Source organism: Dipodomys ordii, unplaced genomic scaffold (genome assembly GCF_000151885.1).
Source record: "Dipodomys ordii isolate 6190 unplaced genomic scaffold, Dord_2.0 Scaffold33, whole genome shotgun sequence".
Classification (NCBI taxonomy): domain Eukaryota; kingdom Metazoa; phylum Chordata; class Mammalia; order Rodentia; family Heteromyidae; genus Dipodomys; species Dipodomys ordii.
Genome location: NW_012267249.1, coordinates 10388888 through 10415977, shown reverse-complemented (window position 1 = coordinate 10415977; position 27090 = coordinate 10388888). Strand labels below are relative to the sequence as shown.

The 27090-nt window shown below is 37.4% G+C and overlaps 1 protein-coding gene across 1 annotated transcript in view; it reads left to right on the top strand.

Moving 5' to 3' along the window:
* Window positions 1-27090, top strand: part of LOC105986065 (FAS-associated factor 1) — a 220438-nt gene that overhangs the window by 174026 nt on the left and 19322 nt on the right. The window contains exons 11-13 of the mRNA XM_013016802.1: window positions 119-199; window positions 763-840; window positions 14587-14802. Coding sequence (XP_012872256.1) covers window positions 119-199; window positions 763-840; window positions 14587-14802 — 375 coding nt within the window. The remainder of the gene's footprint in view (window positions 1-118; window positions 200-762; window positions 841-14586; window positions 14803-27090) is intronic.

Here is a 27090-nt window from a genome sequence, read left to right as displayed (position 1 = left end):
GTGTGTTCGGTATATTCCATACATCTATGGAATTATCACAGTGAAACCCCCTGGTGCTGTTGATGTATGCTACTTAAAAAAATTTTTTAACTCATTTGATCCTTTTCTTTCTTATAAGGATGAACGTGAAGCCAGAGAAAATGTGAAAAGAGAACAAGATGAGGCCTATCGCCTTTCACTTGAAGCTGACAGAGCAAAGGTAAGTGTGGTCAAGGTGCTTCAGGAATACAGACCTGAATCCCGAACTCTGGGATCTGAATAACAGTCTTCTTTTCACTTTGAGCCCTAAAACTACTGAGTTCAGTGAGCAAAAGTTTCAGTGGAAAGTATTTTTCAGGTTTTTTTGGGAAAAATCAGGAAATTAAAGTGTTTATAAGTGTAGTATAAATGAACTAGATGGGGGAAAATGGAGTAATACAAGTTAGCAACCAGAATGACAGGAAAGGGTGAAACTATATGAATAGAGCTTTGAGATTGGGAGATTTAGAGAGAGCTGAAAGGGCCGGAAAGGACACAAGAAAGGTCCTAAAGAATCTTGACTACCACCTTACCTAGAGCTCTCAAAGGCTTTTGCAGAAGAATCCAGCACTCTCAGAGAGGTGTGGTTTTCATTCTTTTTATAGAAAGAAACATTGCTGTAACCACAGTGTACCTCTGGATTTTGTTGAGTAAGCCCTTTGGATATAACTTGCTCTTTTTTCCTCTTTTTTTTAAAAGGTAAACATATATTAAATGTTTGCTTCCCTTCTATTTTATTGACAGAGGGAAGCTCATGAGAGAGAGATGGCAGAACAGTTTCGCTTGGAGCAGATTCGAAAAGAACAAGAAGAGGAACGTGAGGTAGGACACAGCAAGTTATTTTCAGAACCTGGGTTGTAATTCCACTGTATTTTATGCTGAGGCTGTTACTCTTTGTTACAGTATTTCTACTTTTCCCTAACTCATTTACCCTAACTTTTCTTTAAAAAGAATCATTCCTAAGCTGTTATATAGAATTCTTAGAGAACTTGACCATGTACTAGATTCATGATGTTCTGATATCATCAATCCCATTCTCTCTTATTGTCTAACAAATACTTCCCATCTTTCCTTGATATTATCACATTCCAAGTAATATAGTGACTTTATTTCCCTAACTTCTCACCAAAAGATATAGTAAGTTATTTCCATTTAAAAGCAAACCATAATCTTAGCAGTTAATGATATAGACCATTCCCCACTTTCCAAAGATCTCATAAGGAAGAAAGGAAGCAAGCAAGCAAGCAAGCAAGCAATTGATTGCAGTTAGAATGATAGTACCATATGATTTACTTGGAAAAAGAAGCAGCCCCTTACCAAGTGTTGAAAAACTTGAAAAACCTTAACTGCATGTGTGAGGAATTCTACTAGTCATCATTCTTAGTCAAAATATACCACCTCTTTTACATTTTTCACATATTTTTTGAGCAAGAATTGTGCTGAGCACTGGAAGAGAAACAGGAACCATAAGATGTTTTCTGCCTGTAAGAGCAGATTACGTCTTGGAGGGAAGATTCATGTCTGCAGGGAGAAACACTCTAAATGAAAGGATAAGTCAAAACAAAATACTTAGGGATTTCAGAGACCACGGAAAAATCTTTCACAGTTTTGATAATCAGTCAATAATGGGAGAAGTAGTATTTGAGTCAGGTCTTGAAAGATGTGTGAGCTTACACTATTTGAAAATCAGTTTGTTCATTTTCTGACTTATTGAGTACCTGTCATAATATTTAAGGCACTATACCTGACAAACCCTGGTTCTCTGTTCTTTGAAGATAGAAAATACTTTGTTGAGCATCTTCTGTTTTGCGTATACTTACTCATTAACCATGAGAACAAGATGCAACATAAGGAATTTCTCTTTACAAGTAAAAAAAAAAAAAAACTGAAGCCTATTGAGTTACACATATAGAAATGGGAACAGCCAAATTATCAGCTAGTCTTTATGACTACAGAGCTTATGCTTTTTCTTATACTCTATTCCAATCCAAGGTCATATGCTTTTTTATTTGTCTATAGGAGTCACATAAGGGAGAATTACTTGCCATTCTTGTAGGCTGTTTCAAGAGACATAGTTTTAAAACATAGGGGAAAAAAAATAAACATAGGGTTCCTGCTCCTTCATGCTTTCACACGTGATCATTCCCTCCTTATAGTACATCTTTAATCTTAGAAGCAATCTAAAATGTTGAGTACACAATTAACTTATTGATCAGGATTTAGACTTGATTCTAATGACTTACATAGTTTACCCTGAGCTAAAATTTTCTTTATCAAATGTAGATACTAATAAATGTAAGGTCCTCATAGAAAACCCTCCAAATATCCTTATAACTGTTCTCTGATCTGAAAATCCAAAATCTGAAATGTTCCATCATCCCCAAAAGGCTTTTAGATTTAGGACTCATTCCTGAGATATCCCAATATGTATGTACAGATATTCAAAAGTCAAAAGACATTCTTAAGTCTGGAGCATTTGTAGTCCAAAGCATTTCAGATAGAAAATAACTTGGAGCATGTGTGTGTACAATTGTTAAGTGAAAAGATGGAACACAAGGAAAGGGAGGAAGGGTAGGGCAGGTGTTTCAGCTAGTCATCTCTTGCATTTGTCCTTCCATGTACTCCCAGAAAAGGCAAGTTTCAAAAATACTCTGTACTGCCGGGCACTGGTGGCTCACGCCTGTAATCCTAGCTACTCAGGAGGCTGAGATCTGAGGATCTCGGTTCAAAGCCAGCCCGGGCAGGAAAGACCATGAGACTCCTATCTCCAATAAACCACCAGAAAACTGGAAGTGGCACTGTAGCTCAAGTGGTAGAGTGCCTGCCTTGAGCTGAAGAGCTGAGGGACAGCGCCCAGGCCCAGAGTTCAAGCCCCACGACCGACCAAAAAAAAAATACTCTGTACCTTACTCTCCCTAATCCAAGCCTTACAAAGGCTGTTGTATATTTCATCAAATTTTAATCTAGTCTTTTCCAAAGTTTTTGACCTTGTTCATTTGTTTTGCATGGGATACCAGATAACATTTCAGCACATTAGGGTACTACAAATTATCATACCAGGAAAAGGCTGGTGTTGTGCAACCTGTATGAAACTGAGACCCAGAAAGGTTATACAGTTTGCCAATGTCACCAAACTGGTTGAACATATAATCTGGACAAGAAGCCAAGTCACCTGATTTTCTGTAGTAGTATGGCCTCCCATCTAACCGAAACCTAACCCATATAATTACATTGAGAAACAAGTGGTTTTTGTCACTTTTATTATCTACAGTATTTCAAGGTCCTTTAGAAAAATAAAGTATTATATAGTCAAATCACCCTTGTCTATCAGAAACTATTTAGTACTTGTCATGTGGCAATTGAATGAAATCAGTAAAAATATAGAAAGGCAGATTGCTCTGGTCCTTGAATGTGATAAGGAAAATACTTGTAAAACTATTCTAAAGGAAAATCATAGAAATTATAACAAACTTCCACTTTACTAATGTATGTGTTTACTTACTCTTTCTAAAATCACTATCAAGTAATGTTCATAAATATATGTAATTCTAAGGTATTAAAAAAAGGAACAATAGATGTAGAAATAAACATTAAGGGAAAATACAGGAAGATTAATTGAAAGGTGATATTAGTATGTTTACAACAGATAGTCCAGCAGAGGCACTAAATGAACATGATGGAGTTCTATATGTGAGCTCAAAATGAATCACAAAGTTTGTTCCATACTTCTTTTGAGTAAAAAATAGAGAAAAATGTGATAATTTAGAAATGCCACTTTGTAAATAATAACAGATAAAGACTAATCTTTCAGAGTGTACCTGGATTTTTCTAACATTGAGATGTTAGAGCAGTGTTTCCCCTTCACGAGGAAGCTTTGTGATGTGGTAAATATTATTTCTGACCATAGCTACAATAGCTAAGTCATGTATGACAATTTCTTATAGCTTTTTACATGAAATTTAAACTCATAAAAGTTTGAGCTTATGGTACAAGGTAAAATCATCTCTACAAAGGGCCAAATAACATGTTTTTCTGTAAGTTCAGTTTAAACAATAGATCTTTTCCTTTACTTTCACCCTTGGATACCGGATCTTACTTAGCCAGGCTGAACTCAAACTCACAATCTTCTTGCCTCAACCTTCAAGTGCTGTTATGATAGCATAAGAAGTGAATCTAATAGAAACTGGCAAAATGTATGAACTACTTGCCATCCAAGTATTGGGGGTTTTGCCACTGCATTTTGGGCAGGAAAAAAATTTCAGCTAAGATTGCATCCAATCAGTATTCAGCAGAGATTTATTACTCATTAACTTTCTTCTGTATATAAATCATTAAATAAGTTACCATAGATAATTATATTATACTGTGTTGTATATGTAAAATATAATTAGTTCTGAGAGAGTTCACTGTTTAATGGAAGAAGTAGACAAATATAAATAAATAACTATAGAAAGAGACACTTTACATTATAAAATACTTGAGGCTGGGAATGTGGCTTAGTGGTAGAGTGCTTGCCTAGCATGCATGAAGCCCTGGGTTTGATTCCTCAGTACCACATAAACAAAACAAAAACATTATAAAATACTATAAAATGGAATAGCACTAAAGATATTTTGAAGAAGTTGATTTTTAGTAGTAGATTCTCAACAAGAAATACTTAACTTCTATGTGCTGCTAATAACTCACAACTATAATTCTAGCTACTTGGGAAACTGAGATTAAGAGGATTGCAACTTGAGACCAGTCAGAATATACCTAAATCTTCCTCTCAACCAATAGCTGAGCACAGTGGTATGCACCTGTCATCCTAGCATCAGAGGAGGCCTAGATTGGGAGGATTATATTATGGTTACATACCAGCTGTAGTTTAAATTTTTTTTTAAAAAATTGTGAGATTCCATCTTAACAGAAGAAATTGGGCATGGTGGTTTGTGCCTGTCATCCCAGCAGAAAGCAAAAATAGGAAAGATTGTGGTCCAGAAGTCTGCCTAGGCAGGAAGCAAGATACTATCTCAAAAGGTAATCAGTGAAAAAACGACTGGGCATATCACTCAGCGGTAAAGTGTCTGTAAAGGCCTTAAGCTTAAATTCCAGTACTCCCAACCAGAAAAATAAACCTTCATAGAGAAAGGAGCTTTGGGAAGATTAAGAGGATTTTGATGGTTAACAATGAAATAAGACAGAAGAGCATTTTTTATTTATTTATTTATTTGTCAGTCCTGGGGCTTGAACTCAGAGCCTGGGCACTGTCCCTGAGCTTCTTTTTGCTCAAGGCTAGTGTTCTACCACTGAGCCACAGCATCACTTCTGGATTTTTCTGTGTATGTGGTGCTGAGGAATTGAACCCAAGGCCTTATGCATGCAAGGCAAGCACTCTACCACTGAGCCCTCTTCCCAGCCCTAAGAGAAGAACATTTTGATTGGAGTAATAAATAAATGTTTGGATGGAAGGCCAATGAAAGAGCATCACCTCTTAAATATGAACAAAGACATAGGGTTTGCTCAGAGAATATATGGATAAATTTAGAACACAGTCCAAATAATTAGAGCTATTGTTGAAAGATCCAATTTTTGGAGAATCATGAGTGGGAGAGAATAAACAAAGTCTACCTTCATCATCCCTGGCTATAAAAGAAATGCAAATAGGGTTGGGAAGGTGGCTCAGTGGAAGAGTGCTTTCCTTGCATGCATGAAGCCCTGGGTTCAATTCCTCAGCACCACATAAGCAGTAAAAGCCAGAAGTGGAGCTGTGGCTCAAATGGTAGAGCACTAGCCTTGAGCTGAAGAGCTAAGGGACAATGCCCAGGCCCAGAGTTCAGGCCCCATAACAAAGAAAGAAAGAAAGAGAGAGAGAGAAAGAAAGAAGGGAAAAGGAAAGGAAACGAAAGGAAACGAAAGGAAAAACACTGAGATACTTCCTTACCCCAGTCAGAATGGCCCACATCCTAAATTCAACCAACGACAAATGCTGAAGGGGATGTGAAGAAAGAGGAACCCTACTGCATTGCTGGTAGGATTATATACTAATACAGCCACTTTGGAAATCAGTCTGGAAGTACCTCAGAAAGCTAAATATAGACCTCCCCTATGACCCAGTCATACCACTCCTAGGCATCTACCTGAACAACAGGAACCAGGATACAAGGACACATGCACCTCCATGTTAACTGCAGCACTGTTCACAATAGCCAAGATATGGAAACAACCCAGATGTCCCACTACTGATGTGGATCCAAAATTGTGGTACCTATATACAATGGAATATTATGCAGCCATTAGAAAGGATAAAATAATGGTATTTTCAGGGAAACAGATGGAACTAGAGCGAACTATTTTGAGCAAGGTAAACCAAAAACAAAGAGACAAACGGCACATGCTCTCCCTGATACGTGAATGCTAAAGCCAAAATGCAAGCAGATATGACAAAGTAAACAAGACTTGAGAAACAAAGGACAGCCACTCATTTTGTCATATCATTGCTTAATGACTCCATGTTCTTGAACTTATATATGGTGTATATATATATATATATATATATATATATATATATATATGCAGGCAACGGAGGGAAGCCAGGAGGAGGACACAGAATAAGTGGGAAATGGAACAACATACAATAAAGGGGCCCATCAACTGCAATGGACATAGAAGAAAAAGAACTAAGCAACCCAAAGACAGCGATGGGAAGGGGGGAAGGGAGGAATGAGAGGGAAAGAATGCACAACTTACACTAAGCAAAAGGAAAGAAATTCAAACATCACTTGATATTGAAGAAATAATTGTATTGTCAATTAATGAACTTTATAGACCATGATAATGACAATTTACCTTGTGAAGGTTAAAATGTATTTGTGACTTTTAAGTATCACTGTTCCACAATACTGTAAAATATGTGAAATTTATGTAATCACCTAATCTCAATTTAAAAGAAAGAAAAGTGAGAGAAGGAATAGGTTTGGATCGATGGGTGACAATGTTGTCAGACACCTTGTACTCATATACTGTTTTGTAGAATGGGAACTTCTTTGTACAACTACTTAAAGATAATGATAATTTTAAAAATGTTAAAAACAAAAACAAAAAACATTACCATCATATGATAGCTCCAGCCATCTCCCATCCCTCAGTCTTTATACAAGATTTGAAGAATTAAGAACTGGTTGAGCGCGACAAGAAATGTACTCATTACCTTACTTATGTAACTGTAACCCCTCTGTATAGCACCTTTTCAATAAAATAAAATTAAAAATAATAATTGCCACATCATGTCCCTTAAGAACTGCAATTGTGCCACAGGCACTGGTGGCTCATGCCTGTAATCCTAGCTACTCAGGAGACTGAAATCTGAGGGTTGCAGTTCAAAGCCAGCCTGGGCATAAAAGTCCATAAGACTCTTATCTCCAATTAACCACCAGAAAACTGAAAGTGCTATGGCTCAAAGTGGTAGAGTTTTAGCCTTGAGCAGAAGGAGCTAAGGGACAGCACCCAGGTCCAGTTCAATCTCCACAACCAACAAGAAAAAAAAAAAAAAAACCTGCAGTGGTAGCTGGCATGGTGGCTTACACTGTAATCATAGCTATTCAGGAGGCTGAAATCAGGAGGCTTGAGATTCCAGGCTAGACCAAGCAAGAAGTTCATGAAACCCCCATCTCAACAACAACAACAAAACCACTGAACACAGTGGTATGTCCCTGTAATTCCAGGTAAATGGTAAGTATAGATAGGAAGACTGTGATCCAGAGTGCCCCAAAAAAGTGAAGCCCTATTTGAAAATAAAGGAAAAAGGACTGGAGACAGGCACCAGTGGCAAACACCTCTAATCCTAGCCACTTAGGAAACTGAGACCTGGAAAATTGTGGTTCAAAACCAGACCAAGAGGAAAAATTTACTAGATTTCACTTCCAAAATAATCAGCACATAGCTGGTTTGGATGGATAGAGTGCCAGCCATGCAAGTATGAAACCCTGAGTTCAAACTCCAATACTACCCCAAAAAAGTAGACTGTGACCTAAGTGGTAGAATACCTGCCAGGCAAATGTAAAATCTGAGTACAAAGCCCAGTACCATCATGACCATCACCCCCAAAAAAGAAAATGCAACGTCTTCTATTGATTCCAGTTGAATCTCTACAGGATTTTCTGTAGAAATTTTAATTTTATATTTTCTATGAAGAAGCAATGCAATTAATATAGTCAAAACATTTTTTAAAAAGAACAAAGTTGAAAGACTGAAAGTACCAGGGTTAAATACTTAACAAATCACCATAGTGTGACATAGCATAGTGATGAACCCACCAATGAATGAAACAGTAAATAATCCAGAATCTGTCCCCAGAAGTTCATGCCTGTAATCCTCTCTACTCAGGAGGCTGAGATCTGAGGATTGCACTTTAAAACCAGCCTAGTATATGCCAATTAACTCTGTTAATTTTCAGCACCACAAGAGAAAAGATTTTACTGCGTGTGAATTATGCCTTAATTTTAAATGGAAAAAAAAAAACCAAGTGGCTTTCTCAAAGCCATATTTAGTCTCGTCACCCCTGTCCTTTGTTTCCTCTTTAACTCCTGTTCCTCTCATCATACTCATTCTATTTTAGCCATATGGCTGCCCTGCAGTCCCTTAAACCAGGCACCCAGGCTAGAACCAAATGTTCACATGGCTCTATCTCCCCTTTGTGCTTTTGTTCATTAAGAACAACATTTAAAACTTCCCCTCCCTTGTACTAGAATTCTCTGCTCTCCCTCCATAGTCACCATCACTATGTGATAAGTATATGCATGCATATATGAAATTTTCCTATGTTGCCTTAGAACAAAAGTTCCACTTAAACAGAATTTTTTTCTATTTTCTCATCTAAAACTAATAATACAAAGAATGTGTGTGTGTGTGTCTGTCTGTCTATCTGTCTGTCTGTTAATTGATTCTAATTGTAAGAGATTAGTAAGAAAATATATATTATCCTTTCTAGCTAAACAAGTGTAGTGGTATATACCTGTAATCCCAGCTATTAGGGAGGCAGAAGCAGGAAGATCACAGTCAAGGTTAGTGAAACTCTATCTTAGAAAAAAAAAATTAAAATTAAAGGTCTGGTGACTCAAATGATAGAATGCTTACCTAACAGATGAGATCCTAGGTTCAATCTGCATTACTGTAAAAAAGAAAAAAAGGCAGTTGTGCAGTAAGTCTTTTTTGAGTGTGTGTTTTCATTGCCTAATTTCACGTTAAATGATCCCATTTTTCATTCCTCATATGTGAATGCTTTAAATCTGCAGATATTTTTTTAATTTTAAAAAGTCCAAGATTAAGAAAAAAAGTCCAAGATCATACAAATGGTTGGTTTCATAGAATCCATTTAATAAAGAGCAATCCTCCTCTTAAGGGGGAAAAAGTCCAAGATCAGTTCATGTTTCTTCCCCTCAGTACTGAAGATTGAACTGGGTACCACATACCGGCTGAGTCCTAGAGCCAAGCCCCTAACCCTTTTGTCATATTTTTGTTTTTGAGATAAGCTCTCAAAAACTTTGCTCTAAGCTGGCCTCCAACATGCAGTCTCTCTACTTCCACTCTTAGTTATCTGGGATTATAGGCATGCATCACCGTGCCCAGCTCAGTTCATATTTCTTTTACCAGGTTTCCTTGTTTTATCACAAACCTAAAATATGCAAATAAAAAACTTATTTCTTGAGCAAACCAAATTGAAATTGAACAATGGTGTTTACTATGACTGTTATTTTGGTATTTGTGTCCTTTTTATTACTGTTTTACAACTGTGTTTGCTTACGTGGTAGTTTTGCTTTTAGCTAGTATATTTGAAACAGGTTTTACTGGCATTTCTTTTTGCCAGTAAAACTGTTGCTTATTCAGATACCAAAGTTGCTGACCTATCTAATCTCTCTTCATTGTTTTGCACATTGGTCTGTTAGTGTGGGATAGCTAAGATCTGTTTTCATTCTACAGAAAAGCCCTGGAGTCTGTGTACATTGAGGGCCAGATCTTGTCTGCACAATGAATGGAGTAATGAGCTACTGTTGTTTATTTTTCTGTACTATAATCAATTGACTTCAGACAATAATGTAGCATCTGTTGTTATACTGTGCAGGGAAATGCCAATGTAGAATGCAAGCAGACAGGTGGATTAAAAGGGGGAGCAGAAAGGGAAACCAGGAAATACCAAGTTGAGTTCTAATTAAAGTAGGTACAAAGAAATAATCTTTATGATAATGACAGCAGCACCAGCCACTGTCCTGTCTTTACAATGTTAACATATATATAGCATGATGATCAGTGCTAGGCACTTGACATCGATTGAATGCTAAACTTAGTGTTTTTATTGGCCCTGTTTCTTGAATAAAGAAACTAAAGGTCATAAAGGTTGTTATTTACCTAATGGACAGTATTTGAATCTGTCATACAGGAAAGCATGTGATCCTAACCATTTAATTACTTTTTTGTGGGTATGTACCAGTCCTGGGACTTGAACTCAAGGCCTGATCATTGTCCCTGAGCCTTTCTGCTCATAGCTACTGCTCTAACACTTGAGGCACAGTTCCACTTCTGGCATTTTGGTGATAAATTGAGGATAAGATCTCACAGACCGGCTGGGAAAGTGCTCAGTGGTAGAGTGCTTGTCTTGCATGCATGAGGCCCTGGGTTCGATTCTTCAGCACCACTTAAGCAGAAAAAGCCAGAAATGGTACTGTGGCTCAAGTAGTAGAGCATTAGACTTGAGCTGAAGAACTGAGGGACAGTGCCCAGGACCAGAGTTTGGGCCCCATGACCAATTTAAAAAAAAAAAAGATTTCACAGACTTTCTTACTCAGGCTGGCTTCAAAAGGAAATCCTCAGATCTCAGCTTCCTGAGTAGCTAGGGTTACAGGTGTGAGCCACTGGCGCCCAGCTTAATTACCATTTTTTAAACTTCATTGTTAAAAGTCAGTTTAGTGATTGAGTTTGAGAAGTAACTCCTAGGTAAAGAGCATTAATTTTACACAAATGTTGCATTCCTGAAAAAGTATATTAACATTTAAGATATTTTATTAAAATATATTACACTTTAATGAAACCTTTAAAACAATTATAAAATACATGACTGAACAAAAAAAGATAAAATATACTGATTCAAACTTTTAAGTTTAAAATGTATACTTTTATAAAAATATTTGGGTGATAAAAATTTTGGAAAATAGTAATGATTATACAACATTATGATTGTACTTAATGCTTCTGAATTGTACAGTTAAAATGGTTAAAATGATTTCTTAAATTACTGAATATAAACAAATGATAGCAATGATTATCTTAAGTTAATGTTTTCCTTACTGAATCTATTTTGTGAATGTATTTTTATAATCAGGGAAAATGTTCTTTTAATCTCAAAGATGATTTGAGAGAGCCACTAGTGTTACTGAAAAATAGATGATCACATTAATAATTTAGAAAATGTATGTAAATCTAATCCACAGAGATTTACCCCTACAAGCAACTCATGGTTGTAGGGGACATGTCAGACTGAATTGTTAATGCTAGAAGGAGTTAAACCTTGGAGAAAAGAGTCATGATATTCACTCCTTAGTTCTAGAAGTTAAATTCCATGATATTCAATTCTTTTTTTTTTGGTCGGTAATGGGGCTGAACTATGGGGCCTGGGCGCTGTCCCTCAGCTCTTTAGCTCAAGACCAGTGCTCAACCACTTGAGCCACAATGCCACTTCTGGTTTTCTGGTGGTTTATTGGAGATAAAAGTCTGATGGACTTTCCTGCCCTGGATAGTTTTGAACTCAGCCTCCTGAGTAGGATTATAGGTGTGAGCCATCGGCGCCCACTTTGATATTCACATTCTTGAAGCACTTACTGAACAGCACTTGTTACCAAACTAACCATTACCTCATACTTACCTTATTGCTATTAATGTGTTTATGTATCTTCTTTGTGTTATGCTCTCTACTTGGAGTAAGAAATAAGACATGGTTCCATGCCCTAATAGAATTAATAGACCAGTGATTAAGCCAGATTTTAGAGAAATAATATGGTATGGTGTAGTGAATACTATAATAGACATACTGCATCTTGGCTTAATTTTATATACTCATTTGTTCATATATATACATACATTACAATTTTACTGAATAGTTTAATATTAGGAAATGCTTAAAATTCATCTTATGTCAGACACTGGGAAAGTTTATGTGTCTTTTTTTCTTTTTGGTTTTGTACTGGGGTTTGAATTTAAGGCTTTGTGCTTGCTAAGAAGATGCTCTATTGCTGAGCCATGCCTCCATCACACCCATACTTCCTTTTGGCTTGAGATATTCAAGAGAAAGGTGTTTCTGATTAAATGGTTAATCACACCAACTTTAGACTTTTTGTTAAGACTGTAAAGAACTTAGGTTCCAAGTTCTCTCATTCACGTTATTTGATTGTGATAATTATAGATTAATAGTGAAGGAGCATTTGTTTTTCTATTAATTATAAATTAGGAATGTGGAAATGATAAAATAGGAACAGAATGTGTGAAGTAAAACATTCTAATACTACAGAATTGCTTATCCAAGGAATTTCTCAAGTTGCTAGGACCAAAATGAATTTTTATGAATACCTGCCAAAAATTTCAGTGTGGGCAAATACCTCAGAAACCTAACTTCCAATGGAATGCCATCAATGTGAAATAATATAATAGGAAATCTAGGTTCAAACCTAGCTGTAACTATGAGTCCTCTCAACAGTTTATCCCAACTGTTTGAGTCTTCTTTTTCATGTACAGAATGTACAGTTTAGTTTGTCTATAGGTCCAGAAATCTGTCATTCTGTAACAAAGCCAATCACTTATAGCAAGTTAATGATAGAGCTGTAACTGAGACTATGGTATCTTGTGTCCAAGAAATCACTTGAGTTTCTTTTAATTCCCTTTGTGTGGTGGGGTGGGGGGGGGGCATATGCGCTCACTCTTATACACATCACTCCTGGGGCTTAAACTCAGAGCCTAGGTGCTGTTCTTGAGCTTTTTTGCTTTTTTTTTTTTTTTCCTGAAGGCTAGTACTCTACCACTTGAGCCACAGCTTAACTTTGGCTTTTGTTTTTTAAGTGGTTAATTGGAGTTAGGAATCTCAAAGACTTTCCTGCCTGGGCTGATTTCAAACCATGATCCTCAGATCTCAGCCTCCTGAATTGTTAGGATTACAGACATGAGCCACAGTGTTCCTGGCAATTTTTTAAAAATACTTATTTTGCTAGGCATGGTAATAAATGTCTATAATCCTAGCATTTGGGATGCTGCAGCAAGAAAATCACAAATTCAAGGCTAGCCAGGACTACATAATACCTGTTTCAAAAATTAAAATTAGGGGCTGGGAAGCTGGCTTAGTGGTAGAGTGCTGGCCTCTCATGCATGAGGCCCTGAGTTCGATTCCTTAGCACCACATAAGCAGAAAAAGCCAGAAGTGTCACTGTTGGCTCAAGTGGTAGGGTGCTAGCCTTAAGCTGAAGAGCTGAGGGACAGCGCCCAGGCCCAGAGTTCAAGCCCCATGATCAACCAAAAAAAATAAATAAATAAAATTAAGCTGGATGCCTATATATAAACCTAGCTACTCGGAAAGCTGAGTAGCTTCCCTGGGCAGGAAGCCAGCCTGGGCAGGAAAGTCTGTGAGACCTTTATCTCCAATTTATCACCTGAAAACTGGAAGTGGCCCTGTGGCTCAAGTGGTAGAGGCTAGACTTGAGTTGAAGAACTCAGGGGTAGCACCCAGGCCCAGTGTTCAAGCCTCATGACCAACAAAAGATAAATAAGTAAATAAAAATTAAGACTAGCACTGGTGGGTCATGCCTATAATCCTAGCTACTCAGGAGGCTGAGATGTGAGGATTGTGGTTCAAAGCCAGCCCAGGTAGAAAAGTCTGTGAGAATCTTATGTCCAATAAACTACTCAGAAAAAGCTGGAAGTGGTTCTGTGGCTCAAGTGGTAGAGTGCTAGCCTTAAGTACAAAGTGTCTCAGGGACAGCACCCAGGCCCTGAGTTCAAGCCCCAGGACTGACCAAAAAAATAAAAATAAATGTTTTATTATAACAGAATATATATTTATACATATATATTAGAGATTTACATTTTTAAGTGATTCATCACTAAACAGTCTTCCCATTCTATAAAATTTCTACTTGGTAAATATTTTTTCTCAAATATAAATGTATGAATAAGTTTTGGGAATGCTTTAATAATCTTAATTCACACACCCTGTAAAGAAAGCAGTAGGATACTTGATATATACTTTCTCAATCACAAATATCTACGCCCTTTACTTGGTTGGTTTTTTTAAAAAAAGAAACGTTTATTTTCAATGTAGTTATCTACTGATTTAATAATGTGGCCTCAAGGTGGGATTTATTTTAATTAATTTTCTATTGAGCTTATAGTAATAAAATGAAAAAAATATGATTTCTATTGTTCAAGCATTAGATTTGCTTAATAAGTGTAGCAGTGGTTTTTCAGTGAGTGTCTGGTAGCTTTTTTCTAGTCTCTCTCTATCCCCACAGTCCCATCTGTCCTACATTTTAACACCTGTTTTTATTATCTACTTAGGCCATTCGACTCTCCTTAGAGCAAGCTCTGCCTCCAGAGCCAAAGGAAGAAAATGCTGAGCCTGTGAGCAAACTACGGATCCGGACCCCCAGTGGCGAGTTCCTAGAGCGGCGTTTCCTAGCCAGCAATAAGCTCCAGATTGTTTTTGATTTTGTGGCTTCCAAAGGATTTCCATGGGATGAGTTCAAGTTACTGAGCACCTTTCCTCGGAGAGATGTAAGTTACCATATCTACCTCAGGAAGTGAGTCCAGATCATTAGGACTGGGAAAAGTAATCTAAGAAATGTCAAATGATACAAGACATCCAAAAATCCTTCCTTGTTCTGCACACCATTCTCTTCTTAGCTTTCAGTGAAGGTATGACTTTCCAGGCCAGAAGATATGTCCAGAAGCATATGTAAGAAATTAGGAACTGGATCTTTCTTCTGTCTTCGTTATCTCACTGTTACCCCTATCCTAGCTTTTATATAAGCTTTCCTGAGGTCTCATCTTTACATACCTAAGAGCATACCAGAGAATTGTGTACTTAACAGATTAAGATCAAGATCAATGATTATAGGTTCACTAAGAATGAGTTACGCTAAACAAAGAGTATTTTGTGATTTGATAGTTTTTCTACCCTGGGAAGTTGAGGTGACACATGTTCACTGTGTATATTTCAGCCCCTACTTTTGCAAAAGAGTAGAGAAATAGATGTTGATCTACAGTTAGGTAGATCCATTGTTGATTAGGTGGTGTGTCCAGAAAATGTCAACTATCATGGCCCTGCAGGGAATCAAGAGATGGTATATTTAACCCTTTTTGCCAAATGAAACAAATATCACATTTATGAATTATGAAAAGTCAGATTCAAGAAACTTTCAAATAAAACTAAAACTATAAATAAAATGGCCAAAATTTTGCAAGAATATATAAAGATATATTCCATGAGCAGAGGTTACATTGAATTAGGCTAAATATACACTAATAAATGCTTATAACTGCTAGCAAAAAGATCATAGTTTTAGAAGTATAAGTACAACAGGAGAATAAATAAATGGTCTTATTCAACTCTGCATTTAAACTATTCCTGAAAGGGTCTGTAATCTTCATGTTGAAACAAGAAGCCTGAAGAAACAGAAACATTTATGACAGGGCTGGAAGGAAGGAAAAGGAACTGTCAATTCTGGTTATCTGGGGAACAAATACTTCAGGAAAGAAAGGTCATGAGAGACATGAGTGTTATATTCAGATACATGAAATTTCACTGTGTAATAAAAGGAACCTGCTGCAGGGTCAAAACTCTTACTAATGAGTTGAAGGTTACAGAAAGCACTACTGGCCTAATACACAAAAGCTCTTCCTAAGAAAGGAGTATCTTATATTGTGAAATACTAATTTCCCTATCTTTGGAGATAATGGTTGCTGCTCTTATGGTCAGTGTTCCTTACTAGGTTAGTGCTCCTCCTAGTCTCATTTCTGGGTCTTATTCAACTCTAAAATAGTAAATCTTAATAGTCCTTGATTCTATTGTGATCTAAATCTAGCAATCTGGACTTTATGAGTCTCTCACATTGGTTGGCAAATTTAGAGGATAAAGTTAGAAACTAGTAACGTATCTTTTATCTCTACTACCCAGCCACAAATCCCCTGTAGGTGGGATGAAGATTCTGCCAGTTATGTTTAAGCCCAGGAAGACCCCAAATAAGTGACCATTGGTCCTTTTCTCACCAGCCCCACCAACACTTCCAGGCTTTTTGTCTTTATTCATAGTAAAAGCATACAAATATATATGCATATGCTCTTACCACACATCCAGATAAAAATAAAGTCCTTAAATTCTACCACTGAAGTTAAACTCCAAATATGTGAATATTTAAAAAAGAGTCAAGGGGAGTAGAAAGGGTGACACTGATCAAGATGCACTGTACACATAAACCAACATGTTGAATTGAAACCTCTTTTGTATAATTGTTTAATTTTTGTTGTTGTTGTTGTTGTGGGGCCTGAACTCTGGGCCTGGCCACTGTCCCTGAGCTCTTCAGCTCAAGGCTAATACTCTACCACTTGAGCCACAGTGCCACTTCCAGCTTATGTGGTACTGAGGAATCGAACCCAGGGCTTCATGCATGCAAAGCAAGCACTCTACCACTGAGCCAACTTCCCAGCCCTAATTTTTTTTAAGTAAATAAAAAAAGAGGCTACTATCAAAAGGTTCAGGATTTGCCTGTCTCTTACACTTTATATTTTGTGATGAGAGTCTCTCCTTGGAAAACTTAAAGAACTTAGGATAAATTCTTCCTTCCCAAGGTTTGCTTTCAAGTTACTCTCTTCTTGGGCCTCATGTGTAAAATTAAAGTACTAGAAGATATAGGTCTACAGACCTCTTATTTTATAAAATAAAACTTTTGTTTTCTTCCAAATTACTATTTGAACCTTATTTTTTGATAGCTTGAGGGGAGGATTGTTTTTAAAGAAGATAAGTTTTCTGCTCAGTATTAACCTCTGTAATAATATCTTTATATTAAGATGTAGATGAAAAAATGCTACTGAAAGGAAACACAAATCAATGTAATATGCAAGGGTGCTTTGACCTGGTATCTGCCTGCCTGCCTGCCTCAAGCTTTACTAATCAAGTTTTCAGCCTCTTAAGTGGAAACTCTAATGCCAGTTTTGACAGTCCCTAAATAGAAAGCCCATTACTTAAAGAAAATTTACTCCTGTTTTAGCATTGTTAAAGAAGGCAATTTCCCAGTCCCGTTTCCCACTGTCTTTTACCTGATTTCATCCCTATCTCTATACTATTTCAATTTTTTTTCCCAAAACTTCTTAGTATCATCTGTCCTAATTTCTAAGAGAAACTATCAAGCCAGAGCATTTTGCTTATATAGGAGCAATCAGGAGTTTCCCATTACCAGTCATTTGCCTGTTTTATGGTCTTTGGTCAATGTAAAGTTATCTGCCACACAATCATTTCTCTTTGGCATAAAACCTCTTCAGTAGTCCCTACTTCTCCTTAGGATATTTTTAAAACTGTACAATATGGCATATTCCTGTCTTTCTGACTTTATATACTGTCTTTTATTACTTGTTTATATCAGCAAGAGTTAAGAGATTGCTCACTATTCACTAAAGGCATAGAAAATCTCATACTCTACACTTTGGCATGCTCTCCTTGAACATCCACCCTTTGCACTATATCTGGCCTGTTGTTCAAATGAGCCTAGCTTTTAATGCCTAGCTTAAATGTCAGCCTATGAAGCTGTCTCTGGAAAGCTCTCTTCTTCCAAGCTTCACCTATATACCATTGTAGTTTGTACACTCTTCTCTCATAGCACTTGATCTTTTGTTATAAAGATAATCTGTATTATGTTCAAATTTGTCTTTGTTGCAGTTCCCACCATGTTGCCTCATATGTAAGTATTTAGTAACTGTTGTCTTATGTTAATAACTTCAGGCCTCCCTCAAATCTCTAGTTCCTGACCTAAATTCCAGAAATAAACACTATTCCTTCTCCTGGTAACTGTTACTAGCAAACTGGCAAAAACTCCCCCACACAAAAAAAAACACAACCAAATAACTCAAGACTGATAGCAATTTGATAATCCATTTTTCTCAAGCAGGTCTGTGCCTGCTGCTATTTTGGTAATCCAAAATGGTCTTGGAGCTTGAGCTAGGCAGGCCATTCCAAATCAGAGCAGGTTCCCTACACCCACTGTTTTCCAGTTCTAAACCCAGAAAGCCCAGAAAACTCTTTAGGTCTCCTTAAGAGTAAGGTAGGGTAAGAGTTAATGGTACTTCATCCTTCTCTAAGTGTTTTTTTCAAGTCTAACAACTACTGTTTTTGCAAGGCTATTTTGTAATAGCCATCTGTGTCTGCAAGGATTAGGATCTAATTTGTAAAAGTCATCTTAAATTACAGCCAAACTAAAGACTGTTAAAAAGCACATCTTAAGACCTTGCCTCTTTAATAACAAATAATATAAGACTTAACTATAGGAGTCTTATTGTGTCTTTAGCCTTTTCTCCACAATACAGAGGTTGGTTTCTCACCAGAAGATCTATTAAATGTCCTTCTATGCTTCTGCTGCCCAAACCAAAACAATTCTTCATGTTAAGATTTCCCAGCTGTCCAACTGTTTACTAAATGTCTGCTGGCCATTATACTTAACTGAACTGAGCACTGGGGGATTACCAAAATAGCAGCAGGCACAGACCTTCTTGAGAAAAAAACGGATTATCAAATTGCTATCAGTCTTGAGTTATTTGGTTGTGGGGTTTTTTGTTGTTGTTGTTTTGGTTTGTTGTTTTTTTGTTGTTGTTGTTTTTTGGTGGGAGAGAGGTTTTTGCCATTTTGCTAGTAACAATTACCAGGAGATGAATAGTGTTTATTTCCAGAATTTAGGTCAGACTCTACTTCTTGCACATGCTAGAACTGTGTAGATACCAGTGGTCCCTTTGCCTTATCTGGACATTGCCCTGGGAGTGAGGCCTAAAAGCAGAGTAAGGATACTTGACCCTACCAGGAGTCCAGAGAGGAACTATTTGCCCTAAGTCCTCTATAAACTTATACCCCAACATAGGCCTTTTCCAGAACAACCTGTCACTCATGCTACTTGGCATTTGATTGGTATTCCCTTACTCTTTTCTGTCACTTCTTTTGTTGTTGGTGATGGTGGTGGTCGTGGTCGTGGTGGTCATGGGGCTTGAACTAAGGGCCTGGGTGCTATCTGAGCTCTTTCACTCAAGGCTAGTGCTCTACCACTTTGAGCCACACCTTCACGTCCTATTTTCTAGGGACTAATTGGAGATAAATATCTCTTGGACTTTCTTGCCTGGGCTGGCTTTGACCCTCAGATCTTAGCTTCCTGAGTAGCTAGGCTTACAGATGAAGCCACCAGTGCCCTACTCCCTTCATATTCTTTATCCTATTACTCTTACCCTTCTTGCCTTCTCTATTTTATATTTCCTGTTCTTATTCATATTATACAGAAGAGCTCTGCCTGAAAATGGAAAAATAGTTGTTTCTATTAATAGAGTGATTGGAAAATACAAAGAAAGGAGAGTGATAAATGGCAGATGAGTTCCAGGGAATGGACCCTAGTATCAAAAGATAAAATTACAATAAAATAATTATAGATCTTAAATGGCTTTTATTTTCCATTCATGAATCAGGACAGCCTTCATTCTAAAAAATAGAGTAGAGCTGCCATTGAGCAATAGTAGAATATTGGGTTTTAGATGGTAGAAACAAGAAAACAGAGCAATAGGTTTAAAAAAAACAACTGGCTAATGGATTTGATTTTTTTTTTTTTTTTTTGGTTGGCTGTGGGGCTTGAATTCTGGGCCTGGATGCTGTCCTTCAGCTCAAGGCTAGCACTCTACCACTTGAGCCACAATGCCACTTCTGGCTTTTTCTACTTATGTGATGCTGAGGAATCAAACCCAGGGCTTCATTCATGCAAGGCAAGAACTCAACCACTGAGTCACCTTCCCAGTCCTGGTTTGTGTGTGTGTGTATTTGTTTATTTGTTTTTTGTAGGAGTTTATACAGAGGAGATTTCTCTTATGCTGACTCAGGTAGACTGGAGTCAGTTTTCTTTTTTCTTCGTTTTCTTTTTTTAATTTAAGTAGTTATACGAAGGAGTTGCCTTTAACAAAACCATTTGTGAATACAATATATCTTGATCAATGTCACCCCTTTCAACATTCTAACCCATTGGAATAAATTTTCAAAGCATGTTTTATTCCCTTAAAGTTCCAGGATTAGGAACTTTTAGCTTGAGGGACTCCAATTTGGTTTTAGTCCTTTGAGGCCTATTGAAGAAGCTCAGTCCAAAACAATTACCTCCTATAATTTGCTTAATAATTCTTTTCAGTCAACTTTGCCCTGTCTGGAGAGTATGACCAAATAACTTTTGAGCATTACTCTCAGCTACCATTGTTAAGTTTCTAGTTTCAGCATGTTGTTCATAGAATGTAGAATATAGTGACCTCATAATTACATATTTCTTTGAGTTTTGTCATTCCAGCCATACAGAGACCATTTGATGTTTGATGAATGGCCATATGCACACATGTGGCTATTCCTTCTGCTTCAGCTTCTCAAGTAGTTGCAATTACCATGTAGCTTGTACCACCATAGCCAGCTTGACCTGTGTGTGTGTGTTGATTGTGTGGCTTGAACTCAGGGCCTGGGCACTGCACTCTTTGCTCAAGGCTAGCTAGCACCCTACAACTTTGAGTCACAGCTCCACTTGAGTTTTTTCATGGTTAATTGGAGATGAGAGTCTCATGGACATCTCTGCCTGATCTGGCTTTGAACACAATCCTGAGATGTCAGTCTCCTGAGTAGCTAGGATTATGGGCATGAGCCACCAATGCCTGGCTTTTGGCCATTGCTTTTTAAGATTGTTGTCATATTTAAAAATCTATTCCTGGGACATAGATTTCTACTTTAAAATTAGCCATAGAACAAAAGACATGATCAACTTTATAGACTATCTAGTAATGCAATAAATAGCAATACCAAACGCAATATTCTAAAATATTTTATTCCTTAACAGCTTTCATGTGTTTCTAATATTGCAAAGAAATTGCTTTAAAATTATTTTAGACTGCATTTGATTTAAAAAAAAAAATCCAGGGCTGGGAATGTGGCTTAGTGGTAGAGTGCTTGCCTAGCATGCATGAAGCCCTGGGTTCGATTCCTCAGTACCACATAAACACAAAAAGCCAGAAGTGACACTATGGCTCAATGGTAGCCTTGAGCACAGAGAGGCTCAGGGACAGTACCTGGGCCCTGAGTTCAAGCCTCAGGACTGGAGAAATAAAAGCCCACAAAAAACAAATCCAGAAGCAAAAGTTGTAATTCACTTGTCACTAAATTAAAGCTTTGTTCTGAAAATCAAAATTGGATATATATATATATATATATATATATATATATATATATATGTTAAATTGCTATAGCTGAACTTGCTCCATTTCCCTCAGGTATTATACACACACACACACACACACACCTGATAAACATATAGATATATTTGATAGTGTCATATCTAGTATCCCTAAATAATCAAGGTTGAGAAATAAAGGTCTATGCCTATAGAGTTGAACACAACTGATAGTTATTTTTCTGACATATAGATTTGATAGTAACTTAAAGCCTCCAATGGTTTAATGACTTAGAAGAGAAATCTCGAACTCTTTCTAAGACATACAAAATCCTTCACAGTTTCTGCTTAGTTCTTCTCAGTGCCCATTATTTCTGCATCATATGCATACTATCATTAAGCCACAATAAACTTTTAATTAAAAGAAATCAAGATCTCTCAAATATAAAAACTTCACAGAGTTATCTCACTTCTTGTGAGCTTTGGGAAATATCAAGACAAGTGGTATTAGGACCATTCAGCAGATGGGGATTAGGAGGCCTTGGGGTAGAATTTACTTGTTTGAGAGGATATATTCATTTAATGACCACACAGAACTTCCATTTCTATCCATGTTGTTGTAAATGACAGGATTTCATTCCTTTTATAGTTGAAGGTAGACACTTTCTTGGCTATTATATAAGTAAGGCTGCAGTGAACATTTAGGAATGCTGGTATTTCTTTTTTTTTTTTTTTTTTGCCAGCCCTGGGCTTGAAATCAGGGACTTAGCCACTGTCTCTGAGCCTCTTCGTGCTTAAAACCAATGCTCTACCACTTGAGCCAGAGCTCCACTTCTAGCTTTTTCTGAGTATTTTATTGGAGATAATAGTCTCACAGACTTTCTTACCAGGGCTGACTTTGAACCGTGATCCTTAAATCTCAGCCTCCTGAGTAGCTAGGATTATAGGCATGAGCCATCAGCCCCAGCTCAGTATGTCTTTTAACATGCTGATTTTATTTCCCTCAGATATATACCCAGTAATGATACTACTGTATCATCCTAGTTTTAATTTTGTGAGGAAGCTTCATACTATTTTCAATAATGGCTCTCCCAGTTTACATTCCCACAAACAGGGTAAAAGGATTCCCTCTTCTGCATACTTAACATCTCTTGGTATCTTCATCAGTTGCTTTCCATTTTTGTATGAGAAAAAACTACAGAATTCTTAGTCCAAGTTAGCTTTTTTTTTCTTACAACTTTGTATTTTCTTTTTGGAATTTTAATCATAATGTAACATGACAAGGTTCTTCTCTGGTCATTACTGTTTACAATTCAAAATACAACCTGTACATGAATATTTACTTCTTTCCCAAGATTTGGTAAACTCTGCTAATAATTTTATTCAAAAGGTCCTAGGTGCCCTTAGCTCCTTCTTCTACTTTAAGTATTCTTAGGTTTGGTGTCTTGATAGTGTCCCAGATCAGGATCAAAATTATAGTTATTTTTGTTTTATTTCCTTTGTTGCTCAGTTCAATATTTTCTCAATCCTATCTTCCATCCCTTATATAGGCATCATGCAATTGATTTGTTGACCTCTTAAAACAACCCTGTGAGGTGGGTTTTTCCTTACTTTACAGTTAAGAAATCAAAAGATCCAGGAAGCATATTGCAAAGCTATGTCCAGTATCTGTTAAGCTAAGAAATACTATCTCCATTTTACAGATAGAGGAACTAAAACTATATGTTTTAGGTTTGGTTTTTTGGTTTTTGTTTTTTTTTTTTTGGTCTGTTATGGGGCCTGAACTCTAGGCCCAGGCACTGTCCCTCAGCTCTTCAGCTCAAGGCTAGTGCTCTACCACTCGAGCCACAGCACCACTTCTAGTTTTTTCTGCTTATGTGATGCTGAGGAATCGAACCCAGGGCCTCTATCCCTGAGCCACCTTCCTAGCCATGTTAAGTCTTTTAAACAAGATCATATAGTCAGGAACTGGTAGAATTGTGAATTAAATATGAGAGGGCTGGGAAGGTGGCTCAGTGGTAGAGTGCTTGCCTTGCATGTGTGAGGCCCTTAGCACCACATAAGCAGAAAAGGCCGGAAGTGGCGTTGTGGCTCAAGTGGTGGAGCATTAGCCTTGAGCTGAAGAGCTGAGGGACAGCGCCAAGGCCCATAGTTCAGGCCCTATGATCAGCAAAAATAAAAATAATAAATTTTTTTAAAAAAGAAAGCACTGGGGCTGGGAAGGTGGCTCAGTGGTAGAGCGCTTGCCTTGCATGCCTGAGGCCCTGGGTTCGATTCCTCAGCACCACATAAGCAAAAAGAAAAAAGCCAGAAGTGGCGCTATGGCTCAAGTGGTAGAGCGCTAGCCTTGAGCTGAAGAGCTAAGGGACAGTGCCCAGGCCCAGAGTTTAGGCCCCACAACCAGACCAAAAAAAAAAAACAAACAAAAAAAGAAAGCACTTACCTTTACTGTTATATAGCACAAGAATCCTAGAAAAATAATTGAACATGGAGAAAGACTGAAGCCAAAAGACCTGTCAAGGATGTCTTTAAAAGTGAGATGATGAAAATGCAGCTAGGCAAGGCTTAGTGAAGTGATTATGTATAAAGACTAACAATGCCTAGACTACTTTGATAAATGATTCTATGCTTTTTCCTGTCCTTTCTGTACTTTGAGTCAGGAAGATCTTTGCTCTAATGGTGGCACTAATATCTAGTTGCTGAGTTTCAGAGTGTATCTTGTCAGCTGTCTGTATTTTAGTTACTTCTTTCAAGTGAGGATAGTGTCACATGTCTACACAGATATATTGTGTTGATAAGATCAAAAGTGATAATGAAAACACTTGGTAAACAGCAGAAGGCCACTCAGTTTGAGTTGGTAATGCTGAGCTGCTTTGATCCATTTCCAGAAAGTAACTGCTTTTGACCTGTCTCTCACCTTTAAAAAATAAGTTTTTAGACACATTCTTCATTCTTAATTTGAGGATGACCTTTACTTTGTCACTTGTATTATAATAGATCCTTCCTTTGGAGGAAGGGCCACTATTGTGGTCCCCTTGTTGCAGGGAAAGACAAGAGAGGTAATGTCTCCATATATATTAGTAATTGAGATTGTGATTAAAAACCTTTTAGTAGGTATACAAGGAAGTTACCATTTAACAAAGCAGTTTATGAATACAATATATCTTGATCAGTGTCACCCCTTTCAACATTCTCACCTATCTCTCCTCTATTCACACCTTCCCTCACTCTTCTTAATTTTGTAGGATATACATTGGATTCTTGACTGCATTTTTCCCCTCTTCTCCTCTTCATTTGTCTACCTCTTTCTTCTTGACCCCATCCCATCCCTTTTGAGTAAAAACCTTTGCTCATTAGTCTAAAGAGGAACCTTTTTCTTATAACATATTGTGAGTCTGCCAGGGTACCTCCATGTTCAGTTATTTCCTTGAAAGACTCATGGGACTCACATGTAAATGTACTCACAACTGTGATTTGTTATACCAACAATACAAAGCAAATTCAGCACAGGAGTAAAGAAAGGTATATGGGGCAAAATCTAGGGGAAGCCAAATACAGTTATCTACCATCTCAGGGTGTTTTCCCAAGTCATAGGGCTTAATTTCCCCACCAACAATTTGAAACAATGTGTATGATGTGTTACTAATCAAGTATACTTACAGGAACTTTGTGCCATGTATGTATTCTGTCTCTGGTACAGCCAGGCTCCTAGAAGGAAAGTTATATAAACTACATTATCTACATGGTATAGGCATAATGAGCCACTTCAATCAGTTCTGGAAACTCTTGAAACCCAAAGTTCCAAGCTATCAGCCAAAAGCAAACCTTGAACTTTCAAAGAATATCAGTCAGACATGATATGTTAACACTTTTCTGAACTGACTTAGCCCTTGACCAAGGCATCTTTACAGAAAAATGATCTTTTATGCAGAGAGAAAACAACCTACACTGTTGATCTCAACTGTGGTTTTTAGAAATCCTGTACTTCCCTACTTAAAAGAAACCTCATTAACTACTAAGATCTAGCATTGCAAGCAAGGCAAGTTTCCTCAAGTTTCTGTATTTAGTTTGTTACTTGTTTTTTAAGCTCAAGTCATGAAGTATGACACAATTCTGGCTGAATTAAAACTGACCTAAATACTTTGCAGGAGTAGACAATGTCATGATTGTCAGGATACAAAGAAAAAGTAAAATCCAGCTGCAAGTTGTAGTATACTAATTCCAGCATGCAAGAGGCTGAGGCAGGAAGATCACTAATTCAGGATCGACCTAATATAGCAAGACACTGTCCAAAAAAAAAAAAAAATACAGCTGTGTGCCAGTGGCTCATACCTGTAATCCTAGCTACTCAGGAGGCTGAGATCTGAGGATCAGGGTTCAAAGCCAGCCCAGATAAGAAAGTCCATTAGGCTCTTACCTCCAGTAAACCACTAGAAAACCAGAAGTGGCGCTGTGGCTCAAGTGGTAGAGCACTAGCCTTGAGCTGAGGAGCTGAGGGACAGCGCCCAGGCTCAGACAGAGTTCAAGCCCATGACCAACTAATAATAATAATATAATTTCTGAGGGAATGTATAGTATTCCTAGTCAGGCAGTGAAAGTTAACAGGACCCCCAGTATGGCTTCTCATGTAGGACCATAGGACTTCCCACCCCAGGGTTCCTGTTCAGTTCAAATGATTTAGTTTAGCCCTGGGTTTCAGAGTAACTGCCTAAAGCAGCCATCTCTAAACATTTCTTTTTTATGCCACCAGTACATCTGCCCAATGAGTCTGGATGACTTCTTGAGATGTTCTACGTGGAAGTATAGGAGATAGGACCGGGGTCTTGCTGTCTTGCAGTTACCACTGTCATGTGTGATTAAAGACCTAGCCGTCATTTTGAATTCATGTTTCTCACAATAGCTTAAAAGGGCAGCATGGAGTCTTTTTTTTTTTTTCAAGAAAAGAAGAAAGTACCCATAAACAGTTCTGAAAAGCAAAGTCATTGATGTTTTCTTCTATCTTTTATTGCAAAATTGGTATGTCTTCACATTTGTAGCTACATTTTTTAAATCACTCCCTGTTCTTACCTAGATCTTTTCTCTGGAAAGATTGTGTGCAAGAAATACAAAAATATTTTAATAGCAAATCACTTTATATAGCCTAACCAGAAAAACGTAGCAAGTTCAAAAGCTAGTCAGGGCAAAATTCTGAATTGTAAAATACTTTTGAAGTGAATTTACATAAACTTCTACCCCTTTCACCCTAATCATGTATCCAGAGAGAACAGCTTAGACAAGATCAGTGACTTTTTGAGAGCAGGTTCATGTAATATAGCTGTCTTACTAAGCTATGTATAACAAGAGAAAGACAGGGGAAGTAGATTCAAGCTATTTATTAGTGCATTGTTGCAAAATACAACTAATGTAGAGAATTGAACACAGTTCAACATCTTCCAGGTAAACAAATCAAAAGCATTCAAAGGTCAAAAATGCTGTGATAGCTGGAGGTGGCAGTCCCAGTATGGAAAGACTGCTTGAGGCCTGGATAATATAGCAAAAGGGGTGAGGGAGAGGGAGGGAGGAAGAGAAGGAGGTAGGAAGGAAGGGAGGGAGGGAGGGTGAGCTATAATAGTCTGTTCTGTCTACAGTG